The sequence below is a fragment of the Seriola aureovittata genome, chromosome 7 (assembly GCF_021018895.1).
Source record: "Seriola aureovittata isolate HTS-2021-v1 ecotype China chromosome 7, ASM2101889v1, whole genome shotgun sequence".
Lineage (NCBI taxonomy): Eukaryota > Metazoa > Chordata > Actinopteri > Carangiformes > Carangidae > Seriola > Seriola aureovittata.
In genome coordinates this window covers 6,928,728-6,945,224 of record NC_079370.1, presented here as the reverse complement: position 1 = coordinate 6,945,224, position 16,497 = coordinate 6,928,728, and the positions used below count along the sequence as shown (strand labels likewise).

Here is a 16,497-nt window from a genome sequence, read left to right as displayed (position 1 = left end):
ATAGCAACAGAAAGAGAGGCCATTCTTCAAATATATTGCTTACACAGCAATATATTCATTTAATTAACATTTACAGCAAAACCCATGATTTTATATAACAACAGTCTGCTTTATTGCCATTTAATAAAGAGACTCCTCACTGGTACCAAGAGGGGAGACCACATCTCCCCTGTACTGGCCTCCCTGCAGTGAATTTCAGAATTGATTTTCAGATTATTTTATGTCTTTTTTTTCAACTCTACATGAACTGGCACCAGATCTATGAATTGTGTCCTCTCTTCCACCTCCAGACCCCTCAGATCTGCTGACCAATCACTGCTCTCCATTCCATGAACCAAAATCCAAAGCTCATTGAGCATTTTCCGTTGTTTGCCCTGAACTGCAGAATATTTTCCCACTCACTATTAGACCTCTCCCCCTCCATTACTATCTTTAAAACCTGTCTAAAGAGGCATCACTTTTCTTTAGCCTTTTAAGAGTCACCATGAAGACACGACTGACCACACACCAGCTTTTATTTGTTCTTTGTGCAATTTTTAATTTTATTCAGATATTCTATGGTTTTTATTAATTTACTTATATCCTCTTATTTATGTATGTGTTTTTATTTGTTCATTTCTTTGTTTTTATTTGACTACAATCATCCATAAAATAATCCAATAATTTAATCTCTATATAGAGCACTTTGTTGTTTTTAAATGTTCTCTTTGAATAAATCGGCTTGGCTAATTAAACTTACAGTATATTAGAAAATAGTAGCTCTTCTTCCAGAGGTTGCGTTGTGTCAGACTCAAATATGGCAATAACAAACCCTGAGGGAAGGATCTGTGTACTTCTTCCACCTCTGTAAACAGTTTGTCCACAGGGGGGCGGTAATACAACACAACTGCAAAAAAATGACAGAAGAAGAAGAAGCTGCTGACGTAACAACAACAAACCAAGTACAAGCAGGTGACCTGATTTTCTCTACTGTGTCAAGCTGTAGGTCATGTAACGTTAACGCTGTCCACTAATGTGCCACAAACAGGTTCGTGCTGTAGCTTTCATTCAGGTTTTTCAGTATGAACAAGTGTTAGATATCGTGTTCTTGAAATTAGAGTCTTTTCGCTTACCTCTTTCATTAGCTTGCTAGCTAACCGGCGAGTTAGCCTGCAAATTTGACCCCCGTTTTTGTCATGTATCAGTAATTCAAATGGACTTATGTGTCCTGACGACCAACATGCAATGCACCTCAAAACAGTTTTGTACTTTTAGCTTTTTCTCCTGTAATTTGTGACGGTAAGTAGCTTTAGCTTTGTCGCGGGCACTGCTCTTGACACAACTTCTTTGACAATTTTAGCAGTTCTCTCCAGTTAGCTGCCGATGGAGTGAAAAATAAACAAAAAACTATTACTATACTGTAATAAATGTGCATGCAGCTATGTCTGTTAATGCTAATGTTTTGTTTGGAGCCTTGGAGATCTCCCTGCCATCTTTAACAGTCCAAAAAACATACCTAACCTAATGTTTGGGGGTCTTTGAGGCCTCAGCTGTTAAACATGACAAAAAAACATTTCATCTCTCTCATATTAATCTCCTGATTGTTTTTCTTAATGTCCAAGGCTGCATCTGACCAACCAACAGTCCAAAACCTGTTACTCTGCTTCCTGTCATATATGACAAAGGACAGCATCAAATTCTCCCATTTGAGAAGCTGGACCCAGAGAAACTTTGCCATTTTTGCCTAGAAAAATAATTAAAGTGATTATTTGATTATCAAAATAGTTGCAGATTTTCTCTAATTTTTGCATATCTACTATACTTTAGATGTGATTGGAGTTCACACATTGTATTTTCTTTTTTCTGTTGGAGTTTTATAGCGTGTTAGACCTCTTTGAACCAAAATTAACTATGTAAAATTACATAAAAAGTGAATGACTTTTGATACCCAAATGTAATATATACTTGGCAATACAGAGCACATATAACATAAGTAAATATTTCATGGTTGTTGCAAAGGAAAGTACTTTTATGTATATTGGGCTTTAATATGGAGAATAAAATAAAAATATTTTAATGGAACAATGTGATTATTTCACATGTGTATTTTCTAAACAATGACGAAATAAAGCTGGGTTAAGTCAGGAATGTAATTATAAAATCCTGTGAATATCAGAATGTAGTACAGGCACAATAAATGTGCTAAAAAAAAAAAAACATTATTATTATTATTATTAAATTGAGTGAAAAACATAGAGGTACCCTTTTTAGTTCAATCAGTCTGTATAATATATATTACCCCCAATTTGGTGGAAACAAATGGCATCAATTGGTCACGTTATCAGTTAAAAAACATCAAGACAATGCAACACAACTTAGACACAATTCACACACAAAAAAATCCACAAGTAAACCTGACTTCTTACATTACAAATCTTACATCCAAAGGCTGAAAAATTGTGTGGCCTGGTCTGTGTGAAGTTTAACAGGACTATTGCAACAGAAACTAAGGATTCCTCAAGTGTATCCAGCTACATCCTGTAGCAACAACCAGATAGCAGTAACTCAACCTCCCTAAACAGTAGATATACAGAACTGGACCTTACTTACACCTATAATTTTACCTGCTATTTTGACCACAATATAAAGTCTTTATTTAAGCTAATTGGTACTACAGGTAGTCTGTTCTGATACATCAGCGCTTCTTGACAAAAAGATATACTCATCTTTGTAAGATATGACAGACTTCTTAAAGATAATTTATATGACTGGTTGTCTTTTTTTAATACGTTTGCTTTTCAAATCCACAGGAGTGTGCCAGAAATGAGTTGCACTTTCCACTTCCTGGTTTCCCGCAGTGACTTCTACCATGCCCGTGCACTGCTCCTCTTGTCTCGACAATACCTGTTATTCAGACCACTCAGCTCTGGTCCCCAGATCAGCCGCAGCCTGCAGGAGAGCTACAGGCTTCTGCAACTGCCTGATGAGGGACAAAGCAGCCCTGCACAGGTGAAAGAGGCCTACCTGCGCCTGGCAAAGCTCTACCACCCGGACTCTGGGGCTGCGACTGCAGATGCAGTGCTTTTTGCCCGTGTTGAGGAGGCCTACCGTGCTGTGCTGGCACATCAGAGCAAGAGCAAAAAACCTGACTTGGGGAAGGAAGTGGAAGATGAGGACAGTTCCAGAGGCGCAGCATTTCAGCACAGACACTACCTCAGCTACGAAGGTATGGGTTCAGGCACGCCCAGCCAGCGTGAGCGTCAGTACCGGCAGGTTCGTGTTGACAGGGCATCGGAGCAGATTTTGAACTACCGGCAGAGGGAGCACGAGAGGGCAGCTGCTGCAGAGGGAGCGCTTGTGGAACGGGACATGCGACAGCGCAGCCGGAAGATCAAGATCACCCAGGCTGTGGAACGGCTTGTGGAGGATCTGATCCAGGAATCTATGGCCCGTGGGGATTTCAGGAACCTTAGTGGAGCTGGAAAGCCCCTCAACAAGTTTGAGTATAATCCATATGCTGATCCTATGACCCACAACATCAACCGCATCCTAATAGATAATGGTTACCAGCCACCCTGGGTTGTGACACAGCGCGACATCCGAGAGACCACTGCTCAGATCCGAAAGAGGTTACTGGAGGGGAGGGCCAGGCTCGGTGACCCTATGACTTCCAAAGAGCACAGGCAGTGGGATCAGCTGTGTGCATCTGTAGAGGAGGAGTTGATGAAACTTAACAAGACCGTGGACAATTACAACCTCATCGTACCAATGCTCAACATGCAAATGGTTCACTTCAGTTTGTCCAGAGAGATTGACCGTGCTGCGAAGGGAGCACACCAACACAGACTGGAGCAGCAGAGGGAGAGAGAGAAAGAGCGAGAGAGGAGGAAGGAAGAGAAAAAAAGAGCAAACGCTGTAACTAAGCCTAAAGATACCAAACAAGGCCTGATGTCTTGGATGCAGAATTTGCTCAGACGAAAACACTAAAACTGTTAATCAAAAGTGACCATAAAAATGTTTGACATCAGTGGTTTATTTGTTTGTTTTTTTTTCACTTAAACCAGTCATTGTGGTTCATGGGGCAGTAGTTCAGACAGAACTGTTCACCTGCTTTGCATACAGTCAGAATCAAAGTCAGAGATAATGGTACCACTGAACCAGTTTTACTCTGTTATCCTCCAGTTACGTGGGATTGTAATCAGGTGATAGTGGAAGAGGATGCGCTACCCTGTGACTGTTAAGTGTGAGGAACTGCATGTGTTGGTAACAAATCTCACAACATGAGGCAATTTTATGATAGAAGTTGTTTCTGTGAAATACTTATCTTAAAATACGAACCCAACACTGTAACTTTTGGTTACTATGTGACATTAAAAGTTAATGTAATTAAAAAAATCTTGTGTAATAATATTTCTGTGTTACTTTTTTTTTTTTTTTTTTTTAATCTGGGAAATGACTCATTCTAGTCCGGCAGCTGATCCAGTGTTGCAGGGTTGCAGATGACGACTGGCTCGTTGCTACTGGCTCCGTTGCCTGCAGCCTCCCTGTGCAGAGCCTGAGCGATGGCCCTGGACGGAGTCATCACATTGGTCCAGTCGTGGGCAATGTACTGGTGGTACGGATCATGAGAGCTCTCCAGCTTCTTGGAGCGAATGTAGCTGAGCATGATGCCGAAGGTGAAGAAGCTGAACATGCCAACCACCAGGAGGATGTACATGATTCCCTGAGACTGAGCGTGGGCCCTGCCTTCGGACACGTAGTGCGCAGCCTGCTGGGTAGTGTGGTTCTGAGGCATCGGCGGAGACAGTACGCTGGTGCTGTTGAGGCAGTGCTGCAGTAGGGAGAGCAGGAGTGACTGCAGCTCGGTGGTGTTGATGTGAGACATGGCTAACCTCTGCTGGACACTCAGTAAACTGCAACTGAGGAGGGAGGAAGAGGAAAAAGTAGGAAAAAGGTACATCTCACAGGAAAGATCATCCTCTTTTTAATCTCTGCAGAAAATATATTTTATTTCACTATTGTATGTTTTAGCCTGATTATTGTATAAATTATTCATCCTTCCCCACTTAAAACTCACAACAGGCCTCAGACAAAAATCAAATGCATGATTTCTGAGTTGCAAATGTCTAAACTCACAAGTTCCTAGAAGTGTTGACATGTTCTCCCTTAAAATCCAGTTTGGATTGCAGAAGAGTTTATTAGGACATTAGAAAAAAAAAGCTAGAGCAGGTTTTTGGTTTTATGTGAGTGAAGTGAAAAAATTTATTCCCACAAATTTCTACATTATTCTTATTATTTAAGATAAATCCAGTAAAGAGATAAACCCACCTTTCAAAGATCCGGATTCAGTTCCTGCTGTTACTGCCATCAGCAAACATTGGTTACTTAAAGTCACCTGTGTCCAGCGGGACTAGAAGAAGCTTGTAGCCCAGGTTTTTCCCAAACTACACCTTGAGTGAAAATGCACAACTCCTGTTCTCTTAGTCACATAATCTGCCCTCCTTCCGTGCTTTTACGCAAAAGAGATATGCCGCATGTTCAACATGTCAACACGTTTAATGAAACGAGGAGGTCACAGGACAAGGTCAAAAGCTCAGTGTAGTGAGGCAGTGGTGTAGCATGACTTAAATCACCGTCCTCCAATGAACAGTTAACTGAGCTAGGATTTTATCTTTATACATCGTACCTCATTGAAGCAGTGTTAATCTGGTAACACAACATGAAAATAGGAAATATAATTTGCTCAAATGTATTTATGTTACACCTGCATATGGGAAAGTCCATTTTGTGCCAAGTAATCAGGGATATTTAGAATTATTTGAGGGTGGGGGACAATCAGAGGACTATCATCCTTTCTGGCTCTCTTACCTCTGATGATCAAGACTGGTGTTTAATCCCAGTTTGTCATGAGTGTATGAGGTTATTACTATTGTCTCATATGTTAGAAAACAAATCTCTAATGGTCACATTTTGCAGAAAGAGCAGGAGTATGTGTTTATTTCTGGGGACGGTGCCGGACTGACGCAGGAGAACAAAGCTGCTTTCAGACTAGAGCTAGTTCGGACACTCTGCCGCACGGCTCAGACTAGATTGAGTTACAACACTATCACCTCCAAATGTCCTTTAACTCGCCGTTATAGCGTGGGTGTACTTCCTGAAACCTGAATGAAGTGGTATTGAAGACAAATATTTGCAGACGTACATTTTTGAAGTGGTATTCTGTGGTTGGATCGGCAAGCACAGCGAAGTACAAAGTTTGGCTATAAGAGATCAATGTTGTATTTTGTCCAACACACTTTCAAAAGTATTTTTTAAAAACACATTACACAGCATTTGCAATAGGAAAATTACAGGCAACATCATGAAAACAAATGCAGTCACTGTCAAAGTTAACACTGATTAGTTCATTAGTTTCTTCAAACTTGTTCCAACACAGTGCAAACAGTGGATGAAAAATGATTTACAAAAACATTTACTTTACTCTGCTTCACTTACAGACTTGGACAGACACGGACTGGGACAAATGGAAAAGTTTAGATTGACTAGAACATAGTTTTTTTTTTTTTTAAATAAAAACATCCTGCTTATGTTTACCATACACTAAAGCTGCTTTCTTAGATATCCAGAATGTCATATAAATGAAATTCACTCTCATTTGGCATGATTAAGACATGGCATCAGTGAAAATTAAACACTTAAAGGCTTTATAATTTTATAATTTTGGCATTTCTGCTTGTGTTGTATGTTCAAAACAGATGTAAGAGGAAATGAGTTGCTACAAAGGTCGTGGGCTGAAGTTACCCATCATATTTACATGGTACATATGTAAACATGATGGGGATGGAATCCATTTACATTTTTCTTTGCTTCATCAATACACATTTCTATTGATGCTGCTGAAAAAATAGAGCAGTCTATAGAACTGAGGAATAATTATAAATTAAGATGTTTGTTATTGGGATACTTTGAAGTATTTCAAATTATGCTGAATCAATAAGTCGGTCGTTTAATTGGATTCCCTACATTAAAGTCCTTTTTTCAAAATAAAATACACAAACCTTCAAGTGTTTAATTGTCCAATATTACTGAGCGCGACCAGTGTGTTCAAAATCAACCTTTCATACAGTAGTTGTGTCGTTGTCAGCAGAATCATGGCTGCAGTAATGAAGCTTGACTCTTGCACAGATGGTCTTCCTAACTGGTGGATTTAAAAAAAACAAACATAAAAATGCAAAGTAAAGAGAAAAACACACTTTCATATATTTCATATTATCACATTTTCCTAAATCCTAAAAAGATGTGGCGGAAACGGTTAATGGTGACTTGAAAGGTAAACCCAACTCACCGGTGAAGTTACTCTAACTGCACCCCGTCACAGTTGTCCTTTGATTCTAACAGTCTGGAAACATAAAAAGAAAAGCTGAATTATTCAGCTGTGACAAAACGTCTGGGACGGAGTCATAACAACCAAAAAATTTAACCCAAAAATGTACTTAATTAAAACCTCATGGCAAAAACAATTGCATATCTTTTCTGCTAAATCAAGCTGACTGTGGTGAAGACAATAATTTGGTCGAGCAATCAAACATATAATGTACTGTATGTAAATGTATGGCAGTATTTAAGACCCCTGGCCACAGTCTGTTAAGGCTTATAATAAGTTGGTAATGTATCATGTATAAGACATATGACTCACGCTGCCTGATCCTTAAGAGCTTTACGAGCCTCCCGAGCCTCGTGCTCTGCTGAAATCTTCTTGTAACAGTAGACCAGAACCACAATGAGCCACAGCTGCAGAACCACGATCAGTACATACATCATTATCTCTGCAATCACTGCTGTCAGCTCCCGATTGGCTGGGAAAGAGGAAATAGCATCAAATCGCAATATTTGTTGTGATATGAAAGCAATTTTGGTGCAAATGCATTGGTCTTTATCTGGACAAGCACACCATCTTCCATCGCTCGCTGTATAGAGAGAGAGAGAGAGAGAGAGAGAGAGAGAGAGAGAGAGAGAGAGAGAGAGAGAGAAGTAGGTTTGGAATCACGTTAACTGGACTGAGGTTATACAGAAGTCACTTGTTTGTCCCTCATCAGCTCGACCCAGGCTCCACTTTATTTCCCAAGTCTGTCTCCAGAGACAGAAAGATAGTGACAAATTTCAAACTCAAATCCAAACTTGAGAACAGGTGTGGACGCCCACTGTTCCACTAGCACCACCCGCAGGCCAAAGTACCTAATGAATCCTGCTGAATGTGTTGTTCTCTTGGTTTTTCCTTTTGTGGTATAAAAAATATCTCATCAATTGTTGGATTAATTGCTGTGCAGGTTGGTTGTGGACATTCATGGTGTTTGTGAACTTTTTGTGATCCCCTCAACTTAAATCTAGCACAATTATCAGGTCAAAAATGAGGATAACTGCCTCACAGAGCCGCTGGCGTGGCTGTAGATTCTTAATCTTGATGTTAAATCTATGGGAAAGATTCAGTGGGCCAAACATAAACAAGCTAGGCCTGGCTCTGATAAAGATTTGAGAGGACTGCTCTTTACAAAACACTCTCCACTGTGTCTTTCCTTTTGTAATGTCCAGCTCCGGAGCGATTACTTGTTAGATAGAAGCAGTGGAATGAAAGCACTGCATGCCTCATTTGACCTTGGACCTTTTTCAGTGGGTTATCGTTTAATTTTAGGTAGAAGGTTCTTCGGATCCACATGCTGACGTACTGGTGTAACTCATCCAACGACGTCTCACAGATGTAGAAATGAGAGAAAGGGGGTAAACCAAATATAAGGAGAAGAAAACTGACAGCCAGTGGTCGACTGTATTTATTTACAAATAGCTTATCATCCAATAATCAGTCACATGGGGTAATTTTTTTTTAGAATGAGCACTTTTACTTTTTGCTTTTGATAATTTAAGTATGTTTTGTTGATAATACTTTTAAATGAGGGACTTTTACTTGTAACAGAGCAGTTTCACATTGTTGTATAAGTACTTTTACTTAAGTAAAGCATCAGCACACGGCGTCTACCACTGCTGACAGGCAGTCTTTTCACAGGTACAGCCCACCTTACCCACAGCCACCACGCTGAGCTCCACCTCCTTCTCCACAGTGACGTGCTCATCAGCCAGCTCCAGGAAGAGGGTGCGTTGAAGGATGCACTGGTACGTCCCCGTGTCATTGAAGGTGACGTTATGAATGTAAATGGCTCCGATCTGAATATCGCTGTTTTGTGTGCCGTGCCACTCCAGACGGTTGCTGAAGTCTTCGTGCAGGATCTCAGCACTCGGGTGGTCATAGTGGAAAATCTGAGAGAAGGAAAAAAAAAGAAAGAAAAGGAAACGAATGGGAACTTTAAGAATATTCTTATCATTAAAGGAAGATTTTAAATCTCTTATAACTCCTCTTTATATACTGTAGTGGTACACATTTACACCCATAGTTACAAATGTCTTTCTAAAGCAGAACTTCTTCAAGCATGTTGGTATCACTTTTAATTGGTTTATAAACTGTAATTACTGTTTCTATTACTGGTTAATGCATCATTTACTAAAGCTTTATAGATCAGTTATAAGCCATTAATAAGAATTTAATCATATATCTGGCAAAATTATTCTGCAACTTAAAGACCCCCTTCGATGAAAATCAAGTTTTTAACCTAGTTAACATCATAATGGTCTTTTTTTATATATATAATACAATAATAAGACTTATCATGAGTGTAATAAGCAGTCAACACCATGACGGAGTATTTCCACCTTGGAACTGCAGTGAACCATTAACAGTTTTTTTTCCCCAATACAAAATGGTACCAATGTGTTATCTCATATAAATTTTTGGATGTGCTCATATGTACAATGTGTATGTTTAATACACACAGTATATGAATGTGATGTACAAACAGCATGAACAGTGCATAGAAGTAAAAAAGTTGACTAATATATATATATATAAAAAACAGACCGACTAAAACTACACTTCCATCTTGGGTAATACTCGGCTTCAGCGGCACAGTATCAACACAGTTGCTCAGAGGCAACTTCATAGTTTTCATTCACAATCCGCAGCCAGGTTTAACAGACAACTTCAACCAGTTCCCTCAAAGACTTTGTTGAACTCACATGCCTGAACTCCTCCTCTCCCAGTGATTTGAAGTGCCAGTCTACGGTGGCCCGGGCAGCGACCTCCTCTCTTCTTTTACAGGAGATGCAGCCCAGCAGGAATCCTTCTCCTGCCACGGCCTCAGTCATGGAGTCCACCTCCGCACAGGCGCTGTAGCACTGAGATACTGCGGGAAAAAAACAAGAAGAAGAAAAGGATGAAGAGATGAAGGGATAGGAGAGGAAGATAAAGGAGAAGGACACAGGACACATGAGCACAATAATTAGACAAATTAAGGAATAAGAACATGAAGTAAAAACAGGGGTTGAAACAGAAGAAAAGAATTAGGACGAAGAATATTTAAGCGTTATTAGTGACGACTCTCTATGTACTGTACCGTTTACACTCTATCCCATTTGATGGGAAAATACATTTATTTTAGGAATGTCTCTAATCTGTTTCCAAAAGCTTACAGCTGTTTGTACAGTTATTTAAAAATTGATGCTGCACTGTCTGCAATTTTATTTATACTATATATATACTATATATATACTATATACCTTTCAACAACAAGGCAGACCAAGGTTAAAAACTGAAAGATTGTGTAAAAATCATAGAAAACAGGGCTTTTTCAGGGATTAAGTAATTGGTTCATTTACAGCTTTCCTGCAGCAATAAAAGTAAATGAATTTGATTTAATGATAAACCTTAATAAATTCACTTATCTATTACATTTACATATTCAAATGTTGGGATTTTTAAAATTCATCTACATGAAATTTAACCAATCACGCTAAAACACGGAAACACTGAAACATTTATACAGTCATTAATAAAAATGCACTTGTTACTTTGGTCCTGGTCTGTTGATCTCCTCTGTTACAGTGATTATAATATATATATATAATATTTAGAAACTGTATGAAAAAGCTCTGAGAACCGTGAAAAAAGAACAAATTTCAGCTCAATTCAGTTCTAACTCAAATGTGTAACTTCAACTACTGTCAACAACAGTTTCTCATAATTAGAGGCAAGAACGTAAATGGTGTTGGGCTTACCGAAAAGACTGAGGACAACTATCAGAGACAAGTGGAATATCATGTCTGCTGAAACAGCTTATGGCCAGCTGTTGAAGAAAATGCTGAACTTTCCTTTACGTAAACCTCTTGGGAAATATCTGTGGCGACTGAGATTACTTCACTGACGTAATGCCTCTCGATTGCTGATTGATTCCATGTTCCTCACTGCGAACCAGTCCACTAGTTAATCCGCACTGTCAGTCCATTAGTTCAACAATCTTGCATTTCACAGTTGCCCGAAAAAAGAGAAAGCGTCTTAAAGCCTCGGTTTCACAGACACGGTTTACTAACAAAGTTTTGGTCTCCGTGTTTCTCAGCAGCAGTTTTGAGTCTCCCCTGCGGTCCAGACTGACTTGAAGGCAGCTATATTTAGAGCGTGTGAATCCAGGAGAGTTGGACGTTGTGAGTGTTGAAATCCAGCAGGAAACCTGAGATGATGAGACCTGATCCATAACTACAACATGACCGTCCAAAGCCAAAGACTACAGCTATGTTTCTTCTGATTTATAGACATTTTACACATTCTAAGGACTTGATTTGTTTTTCTTCTTCAGTATTGCATCATTAGAATTATTTTTGAAAATTAAATTGGATATTAATGACTAGCTTGAAGTGTCATGCAGGCTTTGGTTATTAACATTTTTTGCCTTTACATTACCTTTGCCAAAAAAGTATTCATACTCTTCTATGCAGTGGCGTATTTATTCAATCGTTAGAGAGGAGCAGCAGGTCTGACATGTAAAATCATGCCTGACATATTTTGTTAAACAAATGTTTTCAGACAAACACCTGCTCAGAGTGGAGCAAGCAGCCATGCAGGGCTTAAAGGGATAGCTACACATATACAGTATTTATTTATTTATTTTTTAAATTTTGTCCGTCTGTTCATAAATGCTCCGTTCTCCAGCTCCTCTCCACAGGTCAGAGGTCACGGACAGGTGGCAGGGAGATACAGTGTCTTGCTGAAGGACACTTTAGCAGAGATGAATCGTCTGCTCCAGAGTTTTGCGTGCGAGGTCTGTAGAGTGCGTGAAAGCATCTCAGTGAGTCAGCCAGTCTGTGCTGATGAAAATACATTTTTTCTGAGAAGATTTATTCTGAGTTGCTGCTACTTTTCCTGTCATTCAGTGTTGCAAACTGACTTCACCTGGTCTCTACGGTCCAAGTATTATTACAGTTCTTATTATATCTTTGCATTTCTCTCTTTATTAGTCTTATTGTTATCATCATTATTGTATTTTGTTAAGAATAAGCTCCCCAATCCAATATAATGATTTGAATGGTGATACACATTTGAAATCTTCAAAAATAACTTGTCTATTTTTCTTGTCTTTTATTTCAAAGTCTGAATGGGATGTTTGAACATTGACTTCCTCTTTTCAGCCTTGGTTTGTAACACATCTGTTTTTAATGTATAGGCTTTTTGAATGTGCTAAACTGACAATTTACATTCGTGTTATTCCATCTTTATCAGTCTTCTTTTGTGAATCATACATGGTATTCACATGGATTTGGGATATAATAATGATATCTCAATCTCAATATGAAGGTGTGTGTGGACCTCTAAAGTGCTGCAGCAAAAATAAATTATATCAATAAATCATTTACTGACTCATTTCACATAGATTTGACTAAGTACTTCCCTTGTTCAGTTACTAAAGCTAGAAAATGTCACATTTTGTACCTGCAGTTTATATTTTTTTATTCCTGTTAGTTTTGATATCTCCAATCCAAAGGTCTGACAGTTAGTCAATGCCAGGTAGTTGTCAGAAAAAACAAGGCCACTGAAGTCAAGGCTGACAAAACAGACATTGACTAAAGGCCTCAACTTGCGTGCTGACTACAGTGACAAAAAGATTCACGTGGTAGATAAAGTCGGCGTGTTGACGTGATGAATGTAACGACTTGTTTTTTTTTAAGGGGGAATGGCTTGGCACATGTCAGGTTAAATTAGACATGTCCCACTCTGAGGTTGTACAAACAATTTAAAAAATGATCATGCACAGTTCACAGGGGTGGGATATAAGCTGTGTTTCTGCCAGCCACGGTGTGTGTATGTGTATGTGTATGTGTATGTGTATGTGCTTGTGTGTGTTTGTGTATTTTGGCTGCGTCGGAGGTCAGGGATGTTGTCATGTGATGTAACCAGATGACACAGTGGAGCACTGAGCTCTTGATAAGGGTCCTTGCCTCTTTTAACCTTGTGGTAGCCGATGAATGATAATGACATCAAAGATCAGACAGAGCAATTTTGGAAAATTACACACATATGAGGAAGAGAGGGTGAAAGAAAGACCTTGGGTTGCCACACTCATTGATTGGGGAAACTTCAAGGAAATGTTGACATATGATAAACCATGTGTATGTGTAATGTGTGTGTGTGTGTGTGTGTGTGTTTTGTGTATATTGGAGTGGGCTGTGCCTCTGTGACCCTACACACGCATACACAGTGAGTGGCACACCTCCTTTCTCGCAGTGCTGGTGATGTTTTTTATTTTTAGCACAGATCGAGTTTCCAGTCCCCGATTCAGCAGCCAGAAGCTCTCAGCAACACAACTCCCTTTAACCCGCAGCGCTCTCTTTCGCCTGGCTGCATATGTAAGACAGACTGCAGTCCTGTGTTTCGAAGTGGAGCCGGTGAAGTGTTGATTTCAGGAGGCAGCCGCACGGAGTGAGGAGACAGAGGATGCCTGGTAAACCTATGGAGAATGTGAAATTGCCAAGTCATTGTGATGCTCTGCTGTCGATTTGAAAGGATACAGAAGCAACTGCTGGCTGAAGATTAAAACTGACAAGCAGGTAAAGGCAAATTCATTACAATAAAAGATGTTCAGGATACAGGATATATGTTGCTAAATACTGTATATTTAAAAAAATAAATAAATAAATAAAAAGATGTCTTACTTTGCCTCTATCAGGGCTGCAAATTCTTTTTTTGTTTGTCGCCTCTAAAGTTTAGTCGCTGGAGTGCGATAATATCTGCCCTAATGTTTAAAATGTGTGCACAACATTATGGGAATAGGACTGAAAGATGCAAAGTGTGTGAATATGTTATGTTGGGGTGTGTGTTAGAAACGTGATAAAATTAAAGTAGTACTTCCTGTAAAGTACACTAAAACTGCTGGGTACTAATCCACGAGCTCAAATAATTATTCAATTAATCAATAGTTGATCAACATAATTTTTCAAGCAGAAATGTGCTTGTTCCACCTTTCAGTTGTGAGGATTTTTTGCATTTCTATGTCTTACGCTGGTAAACTGAAGATCTTTGAGTTTTGAATTGTTGGTCAGACAAAACAAGCAATTTGAAGATGTTACTATGAGCTTTACGAAATTGTTTAGGCCATTTTTCATTAACGTGAAATAATTTCTCTAATAGTCAGAAGGTTTTCTATTATTTTCTTGATTAATTGGGAAAATAATAATAATAATAAAGAATCAATAATGAAATAAATTACAGTTATAGTGCTAAAATCAACTTTCAGTTTCGCTGTATAAGCTATGTGTACATTTTAAACTAATATACATCTATCTGCTAAAATATCCACATTTATGGATCATTGCACCTGAAAGTGTCTGGTCAATGTTTGCTCTTTTGTTTTCAGCTTCAGACAAGGTGACCTGTCATTGGCCTTGTTTACTGTATGTGTCCTGGAGGAGAGGATATCCAATATCTTACAGGCTGCATCCTACTTATAATAGTGCATGAGACCATATGGAGCAATGCTGCTGCAGGAGGCAGGAGGTGAGATGAATATGCCCATACAAGCCACGCCACATTGCCTTTTTGTTGCTACCAAATAATAATTTTCTGCTTGATAATGAGATACAGGATGAGGCATAAGCCATCAGTTCATAAATAATGCCTGCACACATCCTTGTTAGACACAAGGGGTCGCAGTGTCTCTCTCCATTGATTTTGGCCACATAACAACTCCCTTCAAATTAACTCTGAAAATATGCTAAATCTGTGTATTATCATGTTGGTGGTTCGCGGTATTGTGAGTAAAGCTGTTGTGTTGACCCCATGTTTACGCTAGAAGAAAGTCCCGTCGATGCATGACACTTCTCCATTTGTTTCTATTCGCAATAAAACAGCCTATCTCTAACAACAAGGTGCAGATCATGGGCCGCTTTGTTTTAACTCAATCGGAAAATTAAGGTTGATGTAGGATAAAACAGTTTTTCGATAGATTTGGTTTGTTTGTTGTAAACACTCCTCTTCTTCTCGCCACATCCACTGAACAGTTATTTTCCGGGACTGTACCACAAAGTTTGTCGGAGGGGTGTTCGGCTTGTTTTGCCGGTGGCTGTGTATAGGCGATTACATAATAATAAACGTTTATTATATAATTCTTTTAAAAAAATGGATTTTAAGAGTAAGGTTGGTTATGCTTTATTAAATATATGTAGCAGGGATAATACTTTCTCTTGATGAGATTTGTCGTAACCCCCCACGTACTAAATAAATCGCCCGATTGACTGACTTCGTTGCTTTTCGCATTTCGACAAAAAACGTATTGTCTGTTAACTTTAAACTAAGTTAGCACGCCAATAATGCTAAGCTAACTTTCGTTTTGAGCTTTGAAATCAAATTGATAACAGTGTTTTATACCGGGGTGTTTTTTAAAGTGAAAATGGAAGACGTCGGAATAGCACTTTCTCCGGTGGACATGAAAGCATTCTAGCGAGATAGTCATCTTTTGTGAGCTGTCGGCCTTCAGAGATCGGAGGGGGTAACGTAAGCTAAACTTGTTTGTCTTTAGCTTTAGCTGGCTAAAGGCTAACAGTTAGCTGCAGCCGGCGGATGCTCCCTTCACGCATATAATAATGGTTATGTGTTCCTGTGAAAAAGTGGATTTTAACATTGCGCCCCGCAACGTCGCTCGGCTTGTTTTCGAGGCCGAGCAAGATAACAGAAACGGAGGAAACTCATCCAATGGGAGGTAGGAGCTCCAGCTTAAGTTTAACCAGGCTGTAAAAAGTTTTTGTGTGCTATGTTATTATTTCTTTCGGCAAACCTTTTTTTGTTTTGTTTTTTGGGTGTTCAACTGCGCACATCATCATCATGTCAACAGATATAGCTTTGTTTCACATAACTGCAGATCACTGAAGCGATGTGTTTGTGAAGCCAAAAATGAACAGCGTTAATGTTATGTGATGAACTTGACACCACCGGATCAGCTGTTCCTGCGCACTGGCTTCACGCAGCAAGAACATGATTTGATTGTACCTCAGTGTACTGCATCTGAATTGGCTGTGTGGTCGACGTGTAATTTTGTACTGTTATAGGCTAATGTGGCTTGTGTTTTATGGCTATAAGATGGGGCTGGTGTT

At 39.2% G+C, this 16,497-nt stretch overlaps 4 protein-coding genes across 9 annotated transcripts in view; 2 read left to right on the top strand and 2 right to left on the bottom strand.

The window, feature by feature from the left end:
* The first annotated feature begins 841 nt into the window (after positions 1-841).
* On the top strand, positions 842-4,389 carry dnajc28 (DnaJ (Hsp40) homolog, subfamily C, member 28). Of its 3 annotated transcripts, none has more exons than XM_056381718.1 (2): positions 842-951; positions 2,790-4,389. In XM_056381718.1, the coding sequence occupies exon 2, from the start codon at positions 2,803-2,805 to the stop codon at positions 3,964-3,966; it is 1,164 nt and encodes a 387-aa protein (XP_056237693.1). In that variant the 5' UTR covers positions 842-951; positions 2,790-2,802; the 3' UTR covers positions 3,967-4,389. The 3 variants fall into 3 exon arrangements, with proteins under 3 accessions (XP_056237693.1, XP_056237691.1, XP_056237692.1); XM_056381716.1 differs by having other exon boundaries at positions 909-1,027; XM_056381717.1 differs by lacking the exon at positions 842-951 and adding an exon at positions 1,034-1,278.
* A 52-nt stretch (positions 4,390-4,441) lies between these two features.
* Positions 4,442-6,091, bottom strand: LOC130172797 (potassium voltage-gated channel subfamily E member 1-like). Its single transcript, XM_056381720.1, has 2 exons — positions 5,308-6,091; positions 4,442-4,898 (listed from the first exon to the last, which is right to left on the bottom strand). The coding sequence occupies exon 2, from the start codon at positions 4,862-4,864 to the stop codon at positions 4,442-4,444; it is 423 nt and encodes a 140-aa protein (XP_056237695.1). The 5' UTR covers positions 4,865-4,898; positions 5,308-6,091.
* Positions 6,092-6,240: 149 nt separating this feature from the next.
* On the bottom strand, positions 6,241-11,629 carry si:ch211-225p5.8 (uncharacterized protein LOC555567 homolog). The gene is made up of 6 exons (XM_056381719.1): positions 11,140-11,629; positions 10,102-10,268; positions 9,054-9,288; positions 7,676-7,835; positions 7,325-7,378; positions 6,241-7,177 (listed from the first exon to the last, which is right to left on the bottom strand). Exons 1-5 carry the CDS (start codon positions 11,180-11,182, stop codon positions 7,333-7,335), a joined length of 651 nt encoding a protein of 216 aa, XP_056237694.1. The 5' UTR covers positions 11,183-11,629; the 3' UTR covers positions 6,241-7,177; positions 7,325-7,332.
* A 2,187-nt stretch (positions 11,630-13,816) lies between these two features.
* gramd1a (GRAM domain containing 1A) overlaps positions 13,817-16,497 on the top strand; it is a 30,459-nt gene continuing 27,778 nt past the window's right edge. Inside the window, exons 1-2 of one of the 4 annotated variants that reach the window (XM_056379903.1) lie at positions 13,817-13,959; positions 14,766-14,905. In XM_056379903.1, coding sequence (XP_056235878.1) covers positions 14,805-14,905 — 101 coding nt within the window. In that variant the 5' untranslated portion in view covers positions 13,817-13,959; positions 14,766-14,804. Of the gene's footprint in view, positions 13,960-14,765; positions 14,906-15,656; positions 16,107-16,497 lie in introns of those variants that run through there. The other 3 variants (XM_056379900.1, XM_056379902.1, XM_056379901.1) reach the window with 3 other exon arrangements.